Raw genomic sequence first — 20,000 nt, forward strand, 5'->3', positions numbered from 1 at the left:
TGCTCAGCTCAATTTTATTCCTAGACATGTAATGTAAATGTACACATAAAACCCCATATTACGGGTGTTAATCAAGCTATATGTCTACATAACCCGCTGTAGTTTCTGTAATATTTACCTTGTGAATCTCTGTATCCATGCAAATAAGTTTGTTTTAGCCTATAGCTTAAAATATAACATTAGCCTAATGCAAATTTATGACAAATTTATTGAAAACTCACATAAAATGATCGAAAGATTAGAAGATCAACCCCTAAGATCGTTAAGAAGAACCACGATCTCTGGCAGGCTTGGACAAAGCAGTTATAGCTTTATGCAGACTGTATGTAAAATAGACCGTCTACATATACAGCTGCTGATTCAGCAGTACAGAGCAAAACTACTACAATGCAGATTTGAAGCAAAACTCTGAAATCAAATCTGAACGCTGTGTCATTGGTGAGATTCAGCCAGCAGAGATAGTATTTAAGGATTTAAAACAGGCCCAGTGCTAAATGGTCACCTTTCACCCTGGTGAAACACCCTGGCGTGAAACTGTGGCTCTGCAGACAAATATTGTACACCCTGGTCAGTTATTTAAAGTCATGAAAGTCTTTTTTTAAGCTTGTTCTGGCTACTTCACATGCTCATGTGTCCACAATGAGCTGTTTTCTGCTTGGCAAGCCGAATGACTCTTTTAACTGAAGGCTGGGACTTTTCTGCATAAACTAATGACGTTATGAGCTTTCCCAATCATTTTTCAGTCTTCTCAGTCTCCACTCCCTTTGTAACATCTCTGGTGCATATGGAATGTGTGGAAATAGGTTCCATGGACAAACACCTTCATGGGAAAAAACTTCTAATTGCTTCCCTGTCAGAGTGCGAGGGTGATAACTGGAAAGAATTGTCAACACACCTCCAAAAAAACACACAGAAAGACAGAGGAGCTCTGTGTATGATTCAGTACCACATTGGCTCAGACTTCTCTGACTTCACTCTGATGAAAAGATGGAGTCAGCAGGTTTACACGCTCTAGGTGCCCGGTGGATATAAAGATTTAGATATGACATCTGATTGGTTGAAACGTCCATTTATCTCTTTACAAATGAGCACAGGCTGCTGCTTCACTCAAACTGCTTGAGTGCACAATGTTTGAGTGACCCAAACTTCACCCACTGCAATGTGCAAGCACTGTGATGTTGTTTGATATGTGTGTGTGTGTGTGTGTGTGTGTGTGTGTGTGTGTGTGTGTGTGTGTGTGTGTGTGTGTGTGTGGTGGGTACAGTTGCCTTTTTTAATGCGTGTGTGAGTTCATATAGTAGTCATTGTAGCTCACTGCATTAACCTTGATGCCAGTTAGTGGTGTATGTATGTATCTGTAGGGGTAGTGCCACATCTTTAAAAGTGGTGGGGCAAAAAAAAACAAGAACTTTTGTACTAGGCTAGGTTTCGGCAACATACGGCTCTTTTACTGCCCTGTTGCAGCTCCACAGCAGAGTGAGATTTGTCTTAGGTAAAATTAAAATAATCCTGCTTTACAGTAAAATAAAGCTCTGCTGGTTGTTCAACACAGTTTTAACACTAAACTTATATGCATATCTTATATGCCTGTAACTGCTAATTCACCCTTTAACCCTGAAGACTGACGCTTAGACTGCTGTTGACCATAGTAACGCAGACAAGAACCCACCTAGCTAGTAGTTAAAGAAACAGCAAAGAGAAACATTTAAGACAAATATCGATTTCAATTCTTCAAATTTTCCAGTTCCACCTTAATGGTGCAGCAGTTGCATTCCTCCATTTAAGGTGCAATGGGAAAACTAGAACAAGAAGTGGGCGATTGAGAAAATGATGTCAGACTTGTAAAAAATCGAATGTTGAGAGACATTTTACATGAAACTGTTCCACTTTGAGGGAAAGTTTCCTGCTGGAGATGCGAGAAAAGTAGCTATAGCTGAGCTTAAGTTTACAGTACAGCAAAGAAAGTCTGTGTTTTTGTTTATATTATATTTTTTTGCCTACACCAGTACATTAGCACATATTAAGACATATTTTCATTAAAATGTTACTTCAATGAAGTGGAGATAAAATATTGTGGCTTGATGATTTGATTTTTGTTGAAAATACAAGATGGCGGGGCCCTGGGCTATGAATGACTGACATACAGCTCACAAAAGACTACCTAGGTCACTAACTGACAAACAAAGTCTAACCATAGAGCCAATTTCAATTTCTATTCATCCTTCTGCGATGGACCTGAACGGAAGGGTTTGCAGGTGTGGAAAAATATCCCAGATATCTTTGAAAAAATGGAAACCATATTACACATACAACTTTCTGCATACATATTTATATACACATATATATATATATATATATATATATATATATATATATATATATATATGTACACACATGTGTATGTATGTATGTTTTTCCTGATGCTGCTAAAACTGTTTAATAGCTGTTTACAGTATGGTTACATTGATGGTCTGACTTTTGCACAGTACTATTTTATCAGATTGTTAGCTGATTATTTGTCTTTGGGTGTGTGTGTGTGTGTGTGTTATGTGGGTTATGCATATCTGTCATGTTTCCCCAGGCACAGGGAAGAGAAAGCAGAGAAAAAGATTGACTGTTTGATTGAGAACACGTGAAAGCCCAGTCACTTGCTTGGAGGTGGGCAGGGCTCAGACATAACCTTGATGGAATTTTAAAAGCATGAACTCAGACGTCAAACATCAGATGAGATAAGGAGGAGGTTCCATGGACCATGATGTTTGCAGATGACATTGTAATCTGTGGTGAGAGTAGAGAGGAGGTGGAAGAGAATCTGGAGAGGTGGAGGTTTGCACTGGAGAGGAGAGGAATGAAGTTCAGTAGAGACAAGATGGAATACATGTGTGTGAATGAGAGGGAGGCAGGTGGAAAGGTGAAGATGCAAGGAGTAGAGGTCGTAAAGGTGGATGACTTCAAATATCTTGGGTCAACCATCCAGAGCAATAGACAGTGTAGAAAAGAGGTGAAGAAGAGGGTGCAAGCAGGATGGAGTGGGTGGAGACAGATGTTAGGGCTGATGTGTGACAGAAGGATAGCAGCAAGAGTGAAAGGGAAGGTTTACAAGACAGTAGTGCGTCCTGCTATGATGTACGGTTTGGAGACTGTGGCTCTGTCTAAAAGACAGGAAGCTGAGCTGGAGGTGGCGGAAATGAAGATGCTGAGATTTTCGTTGGGAGTGACAAGGATGGACAAGATTAGAAATGAGCAGATCAGAGGGACAGTGAAGGTGGAGCAGTTTGGAGATAAAGCCAGAGAGGCCAGGCTAAGATGGTTTGGACATGTGTTGAGGAGGAATAGTGGATATATTGGTCAAAGAATGTTGGAGATGGAGCTGCCGGGTAGAAGGAGAAGAGGTAGACCTCAGAGAAGGTTTATGGATGTAGTGAAGGTGGACATGGAGATGGTTGGTGTGAAAGTAGAGGAGGCAACGGATAGGGCAAGATGGAGGCAGATGATCCGGTGTGGCTACCCCTAAAGGGAGCAGCCGAAAGAAGAAGAAGAACTCAGACGTCAAACATATTTTCCCTTTTTATCATCTGCATGTATGTCTATTGCTATCCGTCTTACATCTAGCCATGTCTGGCTCTGATAGCATCTCTGACAGAGTTCACTGAGAGTTTCTGTGCACACAGAAAGCTCATTTTAAAGAGACAACCTGTCCTCAGTCTCTACAGTCTTTCTAGCCTGCCATTCTCGCTTGGACAAGAACAGAAAATTTTGGTGTTTTTCCTGATTTACCGGACCTGGTTCTACAAATGGGGAGGTGGGATGGGGGAGGGGCTGCCAACTTCATCACAAATATTAAAGTAATCTTAAAATCTTTAGAAATCCTACAGTTACACAAATCCTAAATATTTAAAGTGGAATGTAAAGTTACGTTGTGACAACATTGTGACAACCTAAGCTGACAAGACATAAACTAAGTATGACTTTAATCAGTAATCAAATAGATTAGATATTATAATCAATAACCAAATAGGTAGTATTGGCTAAAAAGGAATATTGTTTCACTAAGGATGGGCCTTAGTCTGTCTGCCTAGGTGATTCGAGACACTAGAAAGCCCCTGGATTCATACAGAGGCCTGTGTATACCAACTGGCCCAGTGAAGAGAGGGGCAAGTTGACCTTGAAAGGTAAAGCGGACTGGTAAAGGCCAGTTCAGACCAGTTTTTAAGAGTGAGATCAACATGCGATGACCAAATTGATGGACAAAGAGATGCACCTCTTATAGAATGAGCTGATATCAAAATGTGAGAACCAAATTACCCCAGATAAATCGTACATAAGCTGTTATTTGGGACACTCTCTCGAGACCCTGTGCCTCTTGATGCTGAAATAAAGAAGCCTTTTGCCCTCTTCCACAAACTCAATGCCTTTCCTTTTTGACATCTTTTGAGAACTTAGACGTGAAACAGTTTTTATTGTAAGTATTAAAGGATTTCTTTTTTACTCATAATATTACGTTGGAGGCCGGGGTTGAAGGGGACAGCCCTGGGTCCCGACAGTGCCGTCAACGTTGAAATGTAATTCCTCAGAAAGAAGTGCTGTTATCTGACAACGTTGTCACAATGTTGTCAGATAACGTTATCACAACTTTCTGAGGAATTACATTTTGACGGGCACCATACATTCCATTATATTGTGCTTCCAACCTATTTGTCTAAGTTTGGCTAAGTAGTCATAAAACCACACAGCAACATTACTGAACAATGAGGCTGTGACAATTCTGTGACAGCCTTGTTCTGACAATGTAAACAGCACCACCGACCGTTTTGGCTTTCAGTCGGATCTTCTTCGACAGCCAGATCGATCGCCTTTAACTTGAAAGCTGCATCATATGCATTTCTTTATGTCATTTCCATTATGAGGGTGTGTGCATGAAGCGCAAAATGACTGATCTGAAGAATTTAGTGTGAGTGCGTTTGATTTAATCGGAACATTTTCACGGGTCCACTGTGACCTGTTCGGTAATTTCATTGGTCTGATGTGACGAGGATAAATGTTTTGGCGGCATGAAGCTCGTTACCCCATAAAAATCCATAAATTAGCCGCATCATTGTTTAAGCCGCAGTGTTCAAAGCGTGTGAAAAAAGTAGTAAGTAGTACAAAAGTAGTCCGGAAATTACGGTAAGCGTTAAGTAAAAAGATACTCTGTGATTTGTTAAAAAGATCAAAAAACGTCTTTGCATAGTGATACTCGGCTACAGTGACAAGGAAGGAAGGAAGGAAGCCCACATGACACTAAAGGCATGCAGGTAATCACAGGAGCTGGAACTGGGATTTTCCATCTCCGCATCTTGTTACATTTCATAGACTGTTTTACTTTTGTATTCAATGTGTGGCCTTTATCTTTTGGTGTATATTGCATCACAGACATTATGAATGGACATTTTCATACACATTTCTGAATTTTAAACTTAGTTATACTTTAGTAAATTAGACAACAATATTAAAAATAGGTAGGTAGGTATGTATATGTACCTTCAGGTAGTCTTTCCTCAGATATTTGTTCCGTCTGCGGTCCTCATTCTGATTGAGAATGGGGGGAAGTTCAGGCCATTTCGGCTCAGAGTCGCTGTTGTCTGACTTGAGGCTCCCATCAAACGAGCAGGAGGAAGAAGGCTGAGAAGAGAAAGCAGAGGCCATCATGGCAAAACCAGTGGTCCATGCTGCTGTATATTATGAACATTTAAACTTTCAGAACTTTAGGGCAACTACGCCCACTGAACATACATCTACATTAAAGCTGCAGCCCCAGAAATGGACCGTAACATCATCACGGCGGAATAAAGTTTTTGACAATCTATGCTAAGCAGATGTTGTTTTAATAAAGCTGTAAAAAGCACTCTAACTCTTATTCAACACAATGAAAACATTAAATTAACTTAACAGAACGAGCAGAGTCAGCCTGGTGCTTTAACTGTTCCAGACCAAAAGGCTACAGCTGCAGGAAGCAGTGGGTCACATTCATTCTTTTAGCTGTCAATGCTAAAAATCTCTACTTTTAAAACAGGTACAATGATTAACCACGAAGTTCATATGACTTCAAATATAAATAAATTCATACATAAAAACTAGCATCATTAATGTAAGTGCTTTATATTTTTTTTCGGGTGTGTCCAAACTTTGGGCTGACATTGTATATCTGGTAAAAATTTTTAAAAACTGAAAAGAAATGATGATGGCTATAATGATGACGATGATGATGATGATGATGATGAGAGACCTCTGAGAAAGCTGCGTCTTCATCTGTGAGGTCCGCATCCTTCAGAAAAGACAAATGGATGGACAAGCAAAAAGAAAAAAAATCAAAGAAACACAGTGAGTGGGCTACGAAAACATGTACCAGAGATAACAGAGCTGTGGCGCCTTTGTAGTTTATCCCACGCCTTATCATATCTAACTGAAGCACAATGTGAAGCCAAAGAACAAATGTTATTTAACGCCCTTCCCATTTTTCTCTCATGCATTGCCCTGTGCTTTTTGTAATGCCTAAGCAAGAAAGATTCAGCTGATTCTGCAAGAAAGATTTTGCCGTGGAGAATGGAAAGGTGTTTAACAGCTCCGAAAATTACAAAGGAAAACACAGCCATTCCTGGGAACTGAGTGGGCGGAGCTTTGACAGGAACTGTAAGTTCATGTGTACGTATGTATGTGTGTATGCATGCACGTGTGCACGATACCTGTCCACATACTGCTGAAGCCGCACTGCTACCCTCGTCCAGTGATGCGCTGCCAGAAAAATAATACACAGAACAAAATTTCAACATTTTAGGCTTGTTATGTCATTTCTGGCAATGGGAAAGCTGCTCAGCATTCCTCACAGACAGACAGCTGTTAACCGGTGTCATCAACACCTGCACTACAAGCCAAAAGTTGAAAAGCAACGCTAACTTTGCTGTCATAAAAATCAACATTACATTTTTTCAAAAGATAACAGACAAGGGCATGTTTATCATTATAGAACAAAACGGTGATTAATTGTCTGCAACAACTGTTTACAACTAAGGCTGTGTCGACATGCATGAGAATATTTATGAAATGATCCCAAGCAAGCTAGATTACATCACAAATACATCTTTATACATAACATGACTTGTAAGCTTCCCCCAGGGACTCCTAGACCTGGAAAGAAAGCCTAATGATGTCTGGGACCGTTTAAAAATATTTGTCAGTTGATTAAAACCAAAGGATCAAAATCTTGAAATGCCCAAGGGAAAACCTCCCAGTTAGATTTTCTTTTCTAGGCAGATGGAGCCAAGTGAGCTCTCCCATTGGTTAGGCCTTCAGGGGGCCTTCATGTGAAGTTACAAACCAACGTAACTAGGATGTGACGGTGAAATCTATCACTGTGGATTTACAGTGAGTGGAACCAATTTTGAGAGAAAAATATCATTCAGTCAGTTGTGCCTTCTGGAAGCTCTAGAAACATCACTGAGTGTGAATACGACCTGTAGCCTAACCAGGTTTCAGTCAGTTGTTAGGAATGACTCAATATGCCAACACAAGAGTTCACACAACTCCAAACTTACAAGTTGAATCAAAAGTTCTCTTAATTTTCATTCTGTGTCTCAGTTACGTAAATAAAATGAACTTTTAAACTAATCTTGCCCACCAGCCAGGACTCTTTCCATCACTTTTTCCTCTTGGGTACACACTCATGGACGGCTATGGCATTGCCGGCGTTGTGGGCTGCTTAGTCCACTGCTCCACTCAGGAACACGCGTGTCACGATTGGCCCCTCCCACTCCTCCATGTGCTTTTGTTTACCTTTTAGTCCTGTCGTGTTCTTTTTGTTTTCTTTGAGTTCTTCCTGGTCCTGGTTTAAATTTGGCTAGTTGATGGTCCATATCCTCACTAGGCCTTGCTAGCTACCCCTCCAAACACATAAACAGACAACTGCCCACCACCCAAAAAAACAAAATTCTGTCTACACCACTGGAGAAGACTAAATGGTGAAAGCAGATCATAATTTTCTTCTCAGTTTAAACGGAGGAATCGTAACACTGGTCATAGTCGCAACACACAACACACAATGCTGCACATCTATAGCAAATTTCCCAGCCACAGAGCCACAGGGCCAAGCCAGGCTCATGACAAAGTCATGGAAAATATATTGTTTTGTATCTCACAATCATTCTACACTTGTAAACTTGTTTTAGGAGTTTCGTACTAGCGCTCATGCACCATGGGAGACTAAGCCTAATCCATGTCAAAGTAACAGCCCCATACACTGTTCAAAATAAACTGTGGAGTCTGTGGAGGAACGATTTTCATTCATCAAGGAACAAACAGTGTTAATGTTCCTTCAAATTTACTACAGTGCTTTTAAGGTTCTGTCGTGTACCAGGTGAAAAGTACGTATTTGCACCTTTTCAGAACCTAATTTTTAAAAAGAGAACAATAAAATAAAAAGCCTGGAGGCGGGACGGGGTGTGTGGAGTCAATGCAACTTAGAAAATATGATTTCAATGGATTTTGGTATCGAAGTACTGAGATGTACCCTTTAGGATCCCACCCCGGTGACAAGAGTGGCAGTTTACTACCTTTATTTCCGAGAGGGCACTGCAGGTTTGAGAACGTGACAGGTGTGGGTCTGTGTGTATCCGATGTAGTAGATGAACCTTAAAATGTTCTACATTTGCGTAGGTTTTAAGTTTGTTTCTTACGTGTGCTCACGCACGAGGGTGTGCCAGTTGTGGTGCATATGTGAAATGTTTTAAAGGTTATGTATTTGTGTATAAAGGTGTGGAAAGTTTCATGCTTGTACCTCCTGACAGCTTGTGAAGGAGATCTCTGCTTGCTGCTTCCTCCTGAATGACTGAGAAACCTGTTGGGTCAGAAAACAAAGTATTCATATAACATCATACAGGCATCAAAGACAAAAAACCCCACACACTGCCAGGTCAGCCACGCTGTGTCAGGCATGTGAAACTGAACTAATCTGCGTTTTTCACTGTCTGACGAACATAGCTACCGTGTGGGAAAAGTACATTTGCTTGCTTTCTCCTTTCAACAGCAGTGAGATGATGCTGATATGCAGAACCGGTCACACCTGACTGAATGCTTTTTATCATCATAAACACACTCTGATCTAAGCCTTACACCTACGCTGAAATTAATTAAATAAAAAGCAATAAGCCACAGTGATTTCACTGCAGTTCAAGGGAACTTCCACGTTTTCTATATAATTCAGTTGCCGAGATGTAAACAAAGCGATTCAGAGTGGTTCAGATGTGAAATGGTCCAATATAGTGAAACGTGTGGTGTCTACACCACAAATACAGCCATTTTATTTACTATCCAAAAACCACCGGTCAACCGACATTCGTTTTAATATGTAATGCTGGAAATAGTAAAATAACTACTGAGGACTATTAGTTTTAGGCCAAATCTTCTCATAACTATCACATAACAGTGCTCCAGGGATCATGTAGTTTATAACAATTTCGTGTAATAACATTCCGTGGGAGAGCTTTTAGAGGTGGACATCTGCTTCCCATCACCACCACTATGACACAGTAAGTTTCCCTAGAACTGGGAATTTCACATTAAACCTCTGAATGACTGTTTACATCTCAATCAGTAGATCACTGTGTACAGACTGAGGTTCTTAAAGTGGTTTTCTGTTCAGATTATTTATTAGATGTAATTTTTTTACATTCTGCATGTTTTTTATTTACATTCTTTTGCATTTATTGTATTTAACAACTGTGTTCAGGAACTGTTATAACTAAAAAAGAGTCTGTGCTGAATCAGATGATATAAAACACTTACAGACAGTTGACTGTATAGCCACATTACAGTTATAAGACCGGCTATAAGCAGCTACCCCAAATTTTAGTAGATTAGAGAATCAGGTGAGCTTAAAGAATTAAGCTATAATAAAATGTATATCTAATTCAACATATTTCAAAAGTGAAGATCAAAAGGCAAGGCAGAAAACCTGACCACAAATTATTGTAGATAGATTACAATATATTATTTATCAGGACAGTAACTAAGTAAATGTAATTCATTACTGTACATAAATAATTTTTTCATGTATCTGTACTGAAGTTTTTCCATTTTGGGCGACTTTCTACTTTCATTCCACTACATTTCATAGTCTAATATCTGACTTTTACTCCACTACATTAGACAAAATCTGTCGTTCCTTTTGGTTTCTGTGTGTATAAAAACGTAACATGTCAAAACGAAAGAAGCGCAAAGCCAGAGCACCAATCAGGGCCCAGCGGTCACTTTGTTTAGAGCTGGTTTTGACCTGTTGGTCATACCGACCCAGTGCAGCACGCGGTTCAACGTCAGCGCAGCAGCGTAAAACTTTGGGAGAGTCTGTTCAACATAAATGATGAACTAACCTAACTTTGTGTAAATAGAGCACAATATAGAAATATGTCCACATATGCAGTCGAGACTGACGCGGCTTTTTTCTGAATTTCTACAAACATTCAAACATTTTATTTTATAGTAAATTAGTTTGGGCTGGTTTATGTTTATGAACAGACGCCTACAGATCAACATAGTTAAGGTGCTCATCTGTGATCCTGAGTTTAAAGCAAAACCTGTAACTAAGTTGCAAATTAATCTTCAAATGAAACTTGTTTGCAAAAAGTGATTTCAGAGCCCCTCAGTTCTACCTAATTAGAATAGTTTGCCTTCAGTGTTTTGTGCTTATGATAATTTTAATACACATTAGCGTCACTAATTAATGACATTTGTTTAAAAAGACTGGTTGACCAAGAGAGACGCTGAAGTATTGTCACCTTAAACGTGTGAATGACCATTACATAATTAATGTTTTAGTACTTTTACTTCCGATACTTAAGCACATTTGAAGGCAAATAGTTTGGTACTTTTACTCAAGTGGAGGTCTAAAGTGAGGACTTCAACTTCTACTGGAGTAATACTTTACCTTGGGTATCTCTATTTTAACTCAAGCTCATGATTTGTGTACTTCATTCACCGCTGTTATTTATCATGTAACATCATTAATTTCCTGTTCACAGAAATATTGAAATATTAAATAAAAATGTAAAAATATATATTTGGAATATTTAAACTAGTAGTGTCAAAGTGAACACGGTACTAACGCATTAACATGTTAAATTTAGCATTAATAATTCTGGTATTAACATGTTTTCATAGTGTCAGGCTGAAGCCCAGCTGCTTGTATGCTATTGCTGTTGATCACATGACCTCCATTCACCTTCACCTGACTACCGATGCACCTCACCAGTTCCGTGATTCATGTGACCTGGTAGTTTAGTATATAAGCCCAGGCTTTAGCATAGGATCTTTTCAAAGTATAGCCTTTGTTTATGGAGCCTTTCCGAGCTTTCCATTCTGTTTGTTTGCTGTTCTGTGTTTGACCTTTGCCTTGTTCGTTTTCGACCTTGCCTTTTGCCTGGCCCTCTCAGCACTGTTGTGCTGGTTTGACCTTATTTTCTAGATTTAAGACTTTGTTTTTTGAACTTCCCTCATGGTTACTTTTTTTAAGATCTGGCTTTTGACTTTGGAGTGGTTGACCTTCATTTTGGATACTGCTTTTGTTAATAAACCTATTTTACTTCAGTGTGGCCTGCAAGCGTCTCACTTCTGTCCAAGCCTGACAGTTGTCAGCGATAGTTTTTTAAGGGTAGCCTTGGGCTGGAGGTTAGGGAACAGCCCCGGTGACGGGAAGGTTGCCGGTTCGATCCCAGCGCTGACAGTCCATGACTGAGGTGTCCTTGAGCGACACACCTAACCCCCAATTGCTCCCTGGGCGCTGTGGATAGGGCTGCCCACCGCTCTGGGCAAGTGTGCTCACTGCCCCCTAGTGTGTGTGTGCTCACTAGTGTGTATTGTGTGTAGTGTGTAAACTCACAAAAAGTGTTCATATGGCTTGTAATTCCAAACTTAATCATAGTGTACATTAATATGAAAACATGCAAAATGGTTTCAGATGATGGACACACACACACAGTATTTCTTTTCCATTCACACACCAACACCCACACTCAAAACTATGTACACAAGCACAAATGCACATTTGGTCACATACACACACTCTCACATGCATGCACACAAGCCAGCAGGCAGGAACACAAAAGACACACACACACACACACACACACACAGGAGGTGAAACACTACAAATATTATTACATTTGACTGTCAAGGTTTCAATATTAGATTTCATTTTCAATATTTTATGTGTTAAAATATTCTAAAACGTTCTAATTATACAGTCAGGTCCATAAGTATTTGGACAGTGATACAATTTTTATACTTTTGCCTCTTTGCACCAACAAAGATTTGACACCAAGAAGTCTAGACGTGATTGAAGTGTAAAGCTTCCACTTTAGTTCAAGGGGTTTAACACAAATACAACATTAACCACTTAGGAACTGCAGCCATTTGTCGGTAGTCCCTCCATTCCACAGGCTCAAAAGTATTTGGGCAGTTGCCTGATAAGCAGTTTCATGGTCAAGTGTGGGTTGTTCCATTGTTATTTCAAATTAAGGAGATAGACGGGAGAGTTGACTCCAAGTGTTGAATACGCATTTAGTAACTGTTCAAGGGAACTTGCAATATGCGGTCCAAAGGGGTATTGATCTGAGTGGAGGAGATTAAAAAAATATAACAAGCCAATCATAGAGACAGCAGAAACTCCAGAAGTGGCCAAATCGACAATATGGTACATACTTAAAGTGAAGTAATGCACTAGCGGGTAATACATCTGTCAACATGGTAATGTTGTAGTATGGGCATGTACAGCTGCCGGCAGAACTGAGTCACTGGTGTTTACTGCTGTTATGACTGCTGTTAGAAGTAGTAGGATGAATTCTGAAGAAAAACTGATGAGAAGGAACTAATAATAACCCCAAACAGCAAGAGCAAGAACTTCTTAAGGCAACAAAATGGAATGTTCTTAAATGGCAGAGACAGTCACAGACCTCAACCTCAACTGGGCATGCTTTTCAGTTAGTAAAGACCAAACTGAAGCCAGAAGGACTCACAAACAAGCACCAGCTGAAGGCGGCTGCAGTAAAGGCCTGGCAAAGCATCTTAGAAGAGGAAACTCAACATTTGGTGATGTCAGTAGGTTCCAGACTTCAGGCAGTCATTGACCGTAAAGGATTTGCATCCAAGTATTAAAAATAATCCTTGTATGCATAAGTATGTTAGTTTGTCCAATTAATTAAAGGCCAAAGTCTACACCTCAGTAACATCTTGAGCGCTTCATTTCAAATGCCCTGTGGTTTTGAGGCAAAACCACAAAACTCTGTCACTTAATGGACCTGACTGTAATTTACACAGGCTGGTTTGGCCAAGCCAGGCCTGTATCACATCAAGCCTCACAAAAGTACTAATTTCTATATTTTCCCTATTACAACACACCAGCAGATGAGGGGCTTGTCTGTTATTTAACCCCTGAACAATACAGGCTTATTACACACAAGCCTTATTATTCAGTAGCTACAATGACTTGTGTGTGTTACAGAAGTCTGTAATAATACTCTGGGCCCTCCGGCAGGCCCATGGGCCGCTGAGGGCTTAGATGAGGGAAAGCCCAGACATGTGCACAGTGTGATGTCCAGGAGTGTGTGCACACCAAAAACATGCATACACGCAATATCAGTACACAAGGTCTCTCTCTCTCTCTCTCTCTCTCTCTCTCTCTCTCTCTCACACACACACTCTACCTGTGTGCTCTCCCCGCCGCCCTCCTACGGTGGATTAGACTTTCTGCTCTACAAATAAGGGATCGCCTCCTGATGATTTCATGGTCATGTGAGCAGCAATCGCGTCCCAGCATTGGACGGCGAAGCGGGAAAAGGGAAAAGATGCAGTGGAAGATGGGGGGAGGGAGGAAAGCATGTAACATCTGTTAGTTTGCAGAAGACAGAGAGTGCTAGAGAGACAAACAAAGAGATAGAGAGAAAGAGGGTGAAGTGGAGAGAAGAGCAAGTGGGAAATGATGAAAAGATAGAAGGGAATCACACTGATACGGACATTTTAAAAGAGAGTGTCTCTCTGTGTGTGTGTGTGTGTGATTCTATACAGAGATTCTACAGTTGATGGAATGATGTGCGCATTAGCTCATGCTTGCTTGTTCATGTGTGTGTTTGTGCGTGTCCCACCTGTTCTGCTGCTCTTGCTGTAGAAGCTGCACTGCTATCTTCCTCAGGTCCAAGACTTCCTTCAGTTCATCCTCCTCTTCCTCCGCAAGCTGCTCTTTCTCTGATCTGCAAGATGTAAGGATATAAGGATGGAAGTGGTCAACAGGTCAACGCACCACCTTTCACACTCCTGGACAATACAAGCATCATTCTGTTCTGTCTGTTGTTCTGTCTCCACTGTGTTCTCAAGCTCTTAACTCTATCTAAGTTAAAGACACACAACGATGACACAGTCAGTTGTTCACACAGCAGATAAAAGTGGCCTAAATCTAATTTTCACACCAGCGTCTTTTAAACGTGACCTACATGCGACTTTACTCTGGACAGATCGCGCTCCTAAACTGACCTGCATGCAAAGAATAACGCGTAACGTGGATCATCCAGCGGTAAAATATCAAAACAGAGCCAACAGTAACAGCCGCTCCCTCCGGTTTCCATGAGTGTGTTTACATGTACCTAATAATCTGATAATTGCATCTTTGGTCAGAAATCCGATCAAAGCGTTTCCATGTGCTTGGGTAAACAGATAATGGGAAACTCTGGGTCTATATGAGTCAGGCAGTAATCGGATTTGTGCTTTGCAACCAGCCAATAAACTCACAGAAGAAGATGTGATGTAAATGTAATTTAAAAGCTGCTTGCTTATTTCTGGTAACGCCATCTGTTTCGCACATGCAAAGACTCAGAAATCCGAAAGAGAGTCAGAGTTTACATGCACTGAGAAATCTGATTACTGAGTTAAAATCTTACATTTTCTTAATCAGACTTCAAGTCCTTACTCTAATCTAAACAATCAGGTAAAAAATATGCTGTTTAATGAGCATTTGAGTAATCAGATAACTGCAGAAATCCGATTATGACTGCATTATTGAGTGCATCTTCGCCAGCGTCACAGTTCCGCTCACACGTTATTGGCCTTGGCCACTTCTTTGGTTTGCGTCCTTGGTTTCTTTAAACTCCTCAGACATTTAAGTCAGACGTTCAACTTTTCTCTGATACTGTAGCCTCGCTTTCCTAGAGCTGTGTTTGCCCACTCTTCGAACACGGAGCGGCTTGGATGAGTTTTCTAATCTTGTTTGTACAGAAATATGGGCCCAAAAATGTATTGTGAGTTTTCAGCAGTGTGGAATTTTGATGAATGTTGGGTTGGACTGATGTAAAAGTCACATGAATTCACGTGAAGTTGCATTGCTGCATATCGGATGTGTATCAGAATTCAGTTGCACATGTGAAAGCGTCTCAAATCGGAAATTAAAATGTCAGATTCAATGTGGTTTTGTGTTCTCAGTGACACACAGACACACATTTAGGCCACCTTTACCTGCTGTTGTCTCTGCCTCTGTTAACCCTTTACCGCGCAATGTTTCCTCAGGATAACAAGCCGTGAACCATCTTCCTCACTTTACAATGACATGATACATATGAAAATGAAAGGGTCAATAAAGAAGAGAACAGTTTGAATGAACCAATACCTTCAACTTGGTCACACTATATCCTGGTGAGCACTTTAAAACCTGCAGCCAGTCAAGCTTGTGTTTAAGACATGTTTCAACACCAGACAATTTCCATTTAAATTCATCCTTTTTGATTCCCCCATAAATGTGACTCACATCTCTTAGATGTGTTCATTTTTTAAACATTCCGTACCACATAAACCTCAATCAATCATGAGTAATTGCTGACATATTGCTGTTGTGTAGGAGCAACATTGTGCAACAGTGGAAAGGTTTTAGCCCGAAACATGTGAAACATGATATAGGCAGTCTTAGTGAGCAACATGGTGTTAACCATCGGGGATTTGTGGATGGCATCAATAGAAATCTGAACTGATCATTTATTCATGTAAACAAAATCTCCCTGCTTAACAATACCCCGTTGCCGTAAGTTGAAACAGAGTGGCTGAGTCAAAGCACAAGCAGTGAGCAAAAACAGACTCTCACCGGCAGCTCAAGGGCAGCTCCACAGCAAACAGCTCACTCTGGACTGTTAGCCAGCTACACTAAAAACACACAAGAAAGGTGTCTGTGTCTTCCTCTGTTTCAGCCTTTGTTTCCACGTACCATGTGCTTTTATTTTAGTCTGCATCGTGCTTTCTTGCTTTGGTTGTTTCCTGTTTCTGGCTCCACCCTTGTGAGCGGCTCAGCTGCTGCTTGTCCTGAGTGGTTGTATTTATTCCCCTCTTTCTCGTTTGGCGACCAGCATTACACTCATGCTTGTTGCTCTCAGTTTGTTTACCCAGTTAGTTCTTCAGTTCTGTGCTTCTTCGATTCATGCTCAAGTTTAAACTTGTGTTCAGTTCCATGCTCAAGTTCATGTTCATGATGTTTGGTTTTGACCGCTCCCGTTTTCTTTGTATTCACGTTCACTCGTTTCCTTAGTCATGTTTTCTGTTCATGGACCCACATACCATTTATATTCCCAGTTATGTTCTGGGCGTTTACAGTAAAGTCTGTACAAAAGGACGCTCACACTTGTGCCCTGTCTCAGCAGTACCAACGTCACAAGGGCTGACAAAGCCATGTTTTCGGTATGGTTGGTAGGTGGTGTGACATCACTGAAAAGTGATGCATGGGTTTACAACAGTTGTGAACTGCAGAGATGCCAGCACTGTTGAATTCAAGTCCTTGAATTGTCCTTAAGTGTTTCAGGATGAGTCCAGGTGAAGGGTGTCATGGCTAAAACAGGCTGAGAAACACTCTTTAAAGGAACCTGTAACTCAGCAACAGAAGGAAACGTATTTTAACCAGTACTATGACTAAATGTGGAACGATTCCACCGTATCTATCCTAATATGCAATATTAGTGTCAAGAAACCACTTCAGTCAATTCTGTAACAGCGGTCAGCACACAATAAAAGCCAGTTCTGATTATTTAAAACTGTCTTGATACTTTTAATGTTTTAACATGGCTATTATTGTGTTTAATTAACCTGTTAGTTGTGGCTTAGAACTGTTGTCTGTTTTTGTATCATTTAAAGTCTGTAAAGAAGAACAAATTACGTAGTTACTCACTGCTGCGTAAAGTACCCTCACATTATTTTAAACTGCTTTTTTTTTATAATCAAGAGCATTTTATGCAAGAAAAGCACATCAAAATTTTTTTAAACATTGCTGTCATAATGCGGTAGAGAGTTAACTTGTAAAAATCTGCCCCCCGAGTAGCTGGTGTGCATGCATGTCCATGTTGGTCAGTGAGATGGATCGGCGTGTGTATTTAGATCTCTTTGAATGCACAATATACAAACCCACTTTAGACCTGTGTATGAATGAAAGCAGTATAAAGACAAGTATGGATTGTTTTACATTATAAACACAGTTGTCAATATATCGCTGTTGAACAAAACCTTGTATCTCCAAAATGGTAACTTTACAGGAGAAGGAAAAAACGACTTTATTTTTAGTGTAATTCAATGGAACCAGACGTTTTTACAAGTCATTTTGGGCCATTTCTTTTGGACTATTCTTCACGAAATTTACATAGAATGTAAAAGGCAACAGGCATTTTTAGATGGTCAAAAACTAAAAAATGACAAAAATGGAGATACGATTTTTTGTGATATATTCATTCTAAAACTGATGCCTTCAAGACATCCCAAAAAAAGTTGGAACAGCCATTTTAATCTTGCTCGCTTAAAAACAATGTTCTTCAGATGTGATATATCTCAACACATGGGCTCAGAAACACACTGACAAACTTGTCATAGCATCCACAATGCAAGTTAACGCTGGTGTTCACAGCGGAAGCCCCATATCAACAACATCCCGAAATGCCACCAACTTCTCTGGGCTTTAGCTCATCTGAAACGGACTGACGCGCAGTGTATTATGGTCTGATGGGGACCATCCGAATTGATACATGTGAAAAGTTCAAAAGCCAGCCTCTGTCACAGGATAAGACAGCTTGCATATCTGTGTAGAGCGTGAAATAAAAGGTTTTATAATTGACTTGATTATCATTTTTGACCAGATTTCAAGAGCACCACTGCCACCAAACTGCCTGCACTGCTCCAACCCTAAATCTAACCCTAAGGCTGGTCTCAAAGCCAACCCTATTTCTGCTGATAATAACCTCAGCCACACCACCTCATCAAACAAAAAACAAAAAATCAAAACCACCTTTCATCAGATGAACTGATTTATTCTGTGCTACACTTCTTTCCCACAAACTGTGCGACCAAATATCAAAGAAGAGCCACCAGTTACTCTGATTGAATTATCTGTTTTCCGAGAAATCTTGCCATCCCAGAATATGCTCGCCCTATAGGACTAAAACTTCCGCCACTAAAGACCAGTAAACACATACACACAGTGGGTGCGGCTACAGACACAGATTTCGAAAGTGGAGCTTTGTGATGGTTTGCCTACAGCAAATACTAAAAATCATTCATAAAACTCCTTGGAACTGGGGACAATTTTGAGGATCTTGGACTGCGTCAGTATTTCCTGCTGGTGGAGGCTTCTTTGGAATATATTACACACACTGTGCTGGAACAGACAATGTCGAAGGCTCCCGGGAAAGATCAGGTACAGGTAGTCATCACACATCCTACTTTAAAATAATGGAAGACTGCTGAAGCTCTATCGCTCAACCAAAAAAGTTGCTAAGATAGTAGACTCCACGGAATACGTGGGTGTTATTGCATTATTATAAACATGTAATAGCCCCTAAACTGCAAGCTTTCTATTGGGTTCTTTATGTTACGGCCATGTATTATTTACTAAATGCCAAAAATTCTTTAGTAACTATGTGAATGAATGATAAACGCTGGCGATTTTTAATTTATATTTGACGGCCAACCTGAAGTGAGCTAACCTGCAGGTGGCAGCAATTCACATACAGCGCCGTACGTATGTGATCATATAGTGAAAAGAAAACGAACACTAATGGCTAAAGGTTTAAAAAGTAGAAAAAATAAGTTTTTCTTAAAATGAAAGATAAAGTACACATACAGTATACGCAGGTCTGACTTAGTCTTCTATGGAAGCACAACGTTACCCCTGACCATCAGCGGTTATAGGCTACATTGACTCCAGTGTTTAAGACCATTTAGTGTTAAAACTGTGTTAGAACTATCAGCAGAGCTTTATTCTACAGCTGCTGAGCCACAACAGGGCAGTGAAAGAGCCGCATGCGACTCCAGAGCTGCATGTTGCCTTAGGGGTAGAAGTTCTTTGGTGTTCTGGTGTTGACCACAACTGAATAATGTCAAGAATGTAAAGACACAGACGGAAACGGAGAGAGAGTCTCATCTCAGTCTGTTAGGGTCATGTCATCGGCCACTTTAGTAGGAGGTGGACTATGACTTCCTTAAAGTAGTGCTTTGTTTAATAATCAAAAGTACTTTTTCAATATGTAGTCGATCAGCCAAGGCATGTTTTCTGTAATTATATCCTCTCAACCTGCTCAAACGCACGGTGCCCAAACCAGCTGTTCCCAGCGTTCAGCTTCACAGTGAAATTCATTTTATAGTTCACAATAAGTCGTACTGTGACTTAAATTACGTTGACAAGTCTGTACAACCTTATTGAAGACGTGGATGCAGTTTGAGTGGGATGAGAGAAGTCTTGTTTGTTAGCAACGTTAACACTACAGCTCAAAAACCAAACATGTATTGACTGATCAACTGCATTAGATTTCTCATTAAACTATTCATTCAAGTTTAATTGGTCAAAAGCAGATAGATTACCAGGAGTTACTATAGTGCGCTGACAGCACGGACGCGCACGCACGCATACACGCACACACACACACACATGTAAGCATGTGGGTATTTTTCTACCCTGATTTTCCACCTGG

General features: G+C 40.4%; 1 protein-coding gene across 5 annotated transcripts in view; it reads right to left on the reverse strand.

Moving 5' to 3' along the window:
- Positions 1-20,000, reverse strand: part of lrch2 (leucine-rich repeats and calponin homology (CH) domain containing 2) — a 110,331-nt gene that overhangs the window by 34,910 nt on the left and 55,421 nt on the right. For 2 of the 5 annotated variants that reach the window (XM_017682332.2, XM_037533240.1), the window contains exons 11-16: positions 14,166-14,270; positions 13,728-13,796; positions 8,810-8,869; positions 6,723-6,771; positions 6,266-6,304; positions 5,521-5,661 (exon numbers count right to left, since the gene is read on the reverse strand). In XM_017682332.2, coding sequence (XP_017537821.1) covers positions 5,521-5,661; positions 6,266-6,304; positions 6,723-6,771; positions 8,810-8,869; positions 13,728-13,796; positions 14,166-14,270 — 463 coding nt within the window. The remainder of the gene's footprint in view (positions 1-5,520; positions 5,662-6,265; positions 6,305-6,722; positions 6,772-8,809; positions 8,870-13,727; positions 13,797-14,165; positions 14,271-20,000) is intronic. The other 3 variants (XM_017682334.2, XM_017682333.2, XM_037533239.1) reach the window with 3 other exon arrangements.

Source organism: Pygocentrus nattereri, chromosome 23, assembly GCF_015220715.1.
Source record: "Pygocentrus nattereri isolate fPygNat1 chromosome 23, fPygNat1.pri, whole genome shotgun sequence".
Taxonomy (NCBI): Eukaryota; Metazoa; Chordata; class Actinopteri; order Characiformes; family Serrasalmidae; genus Pygocentrus; species Pygocentrus nattereri.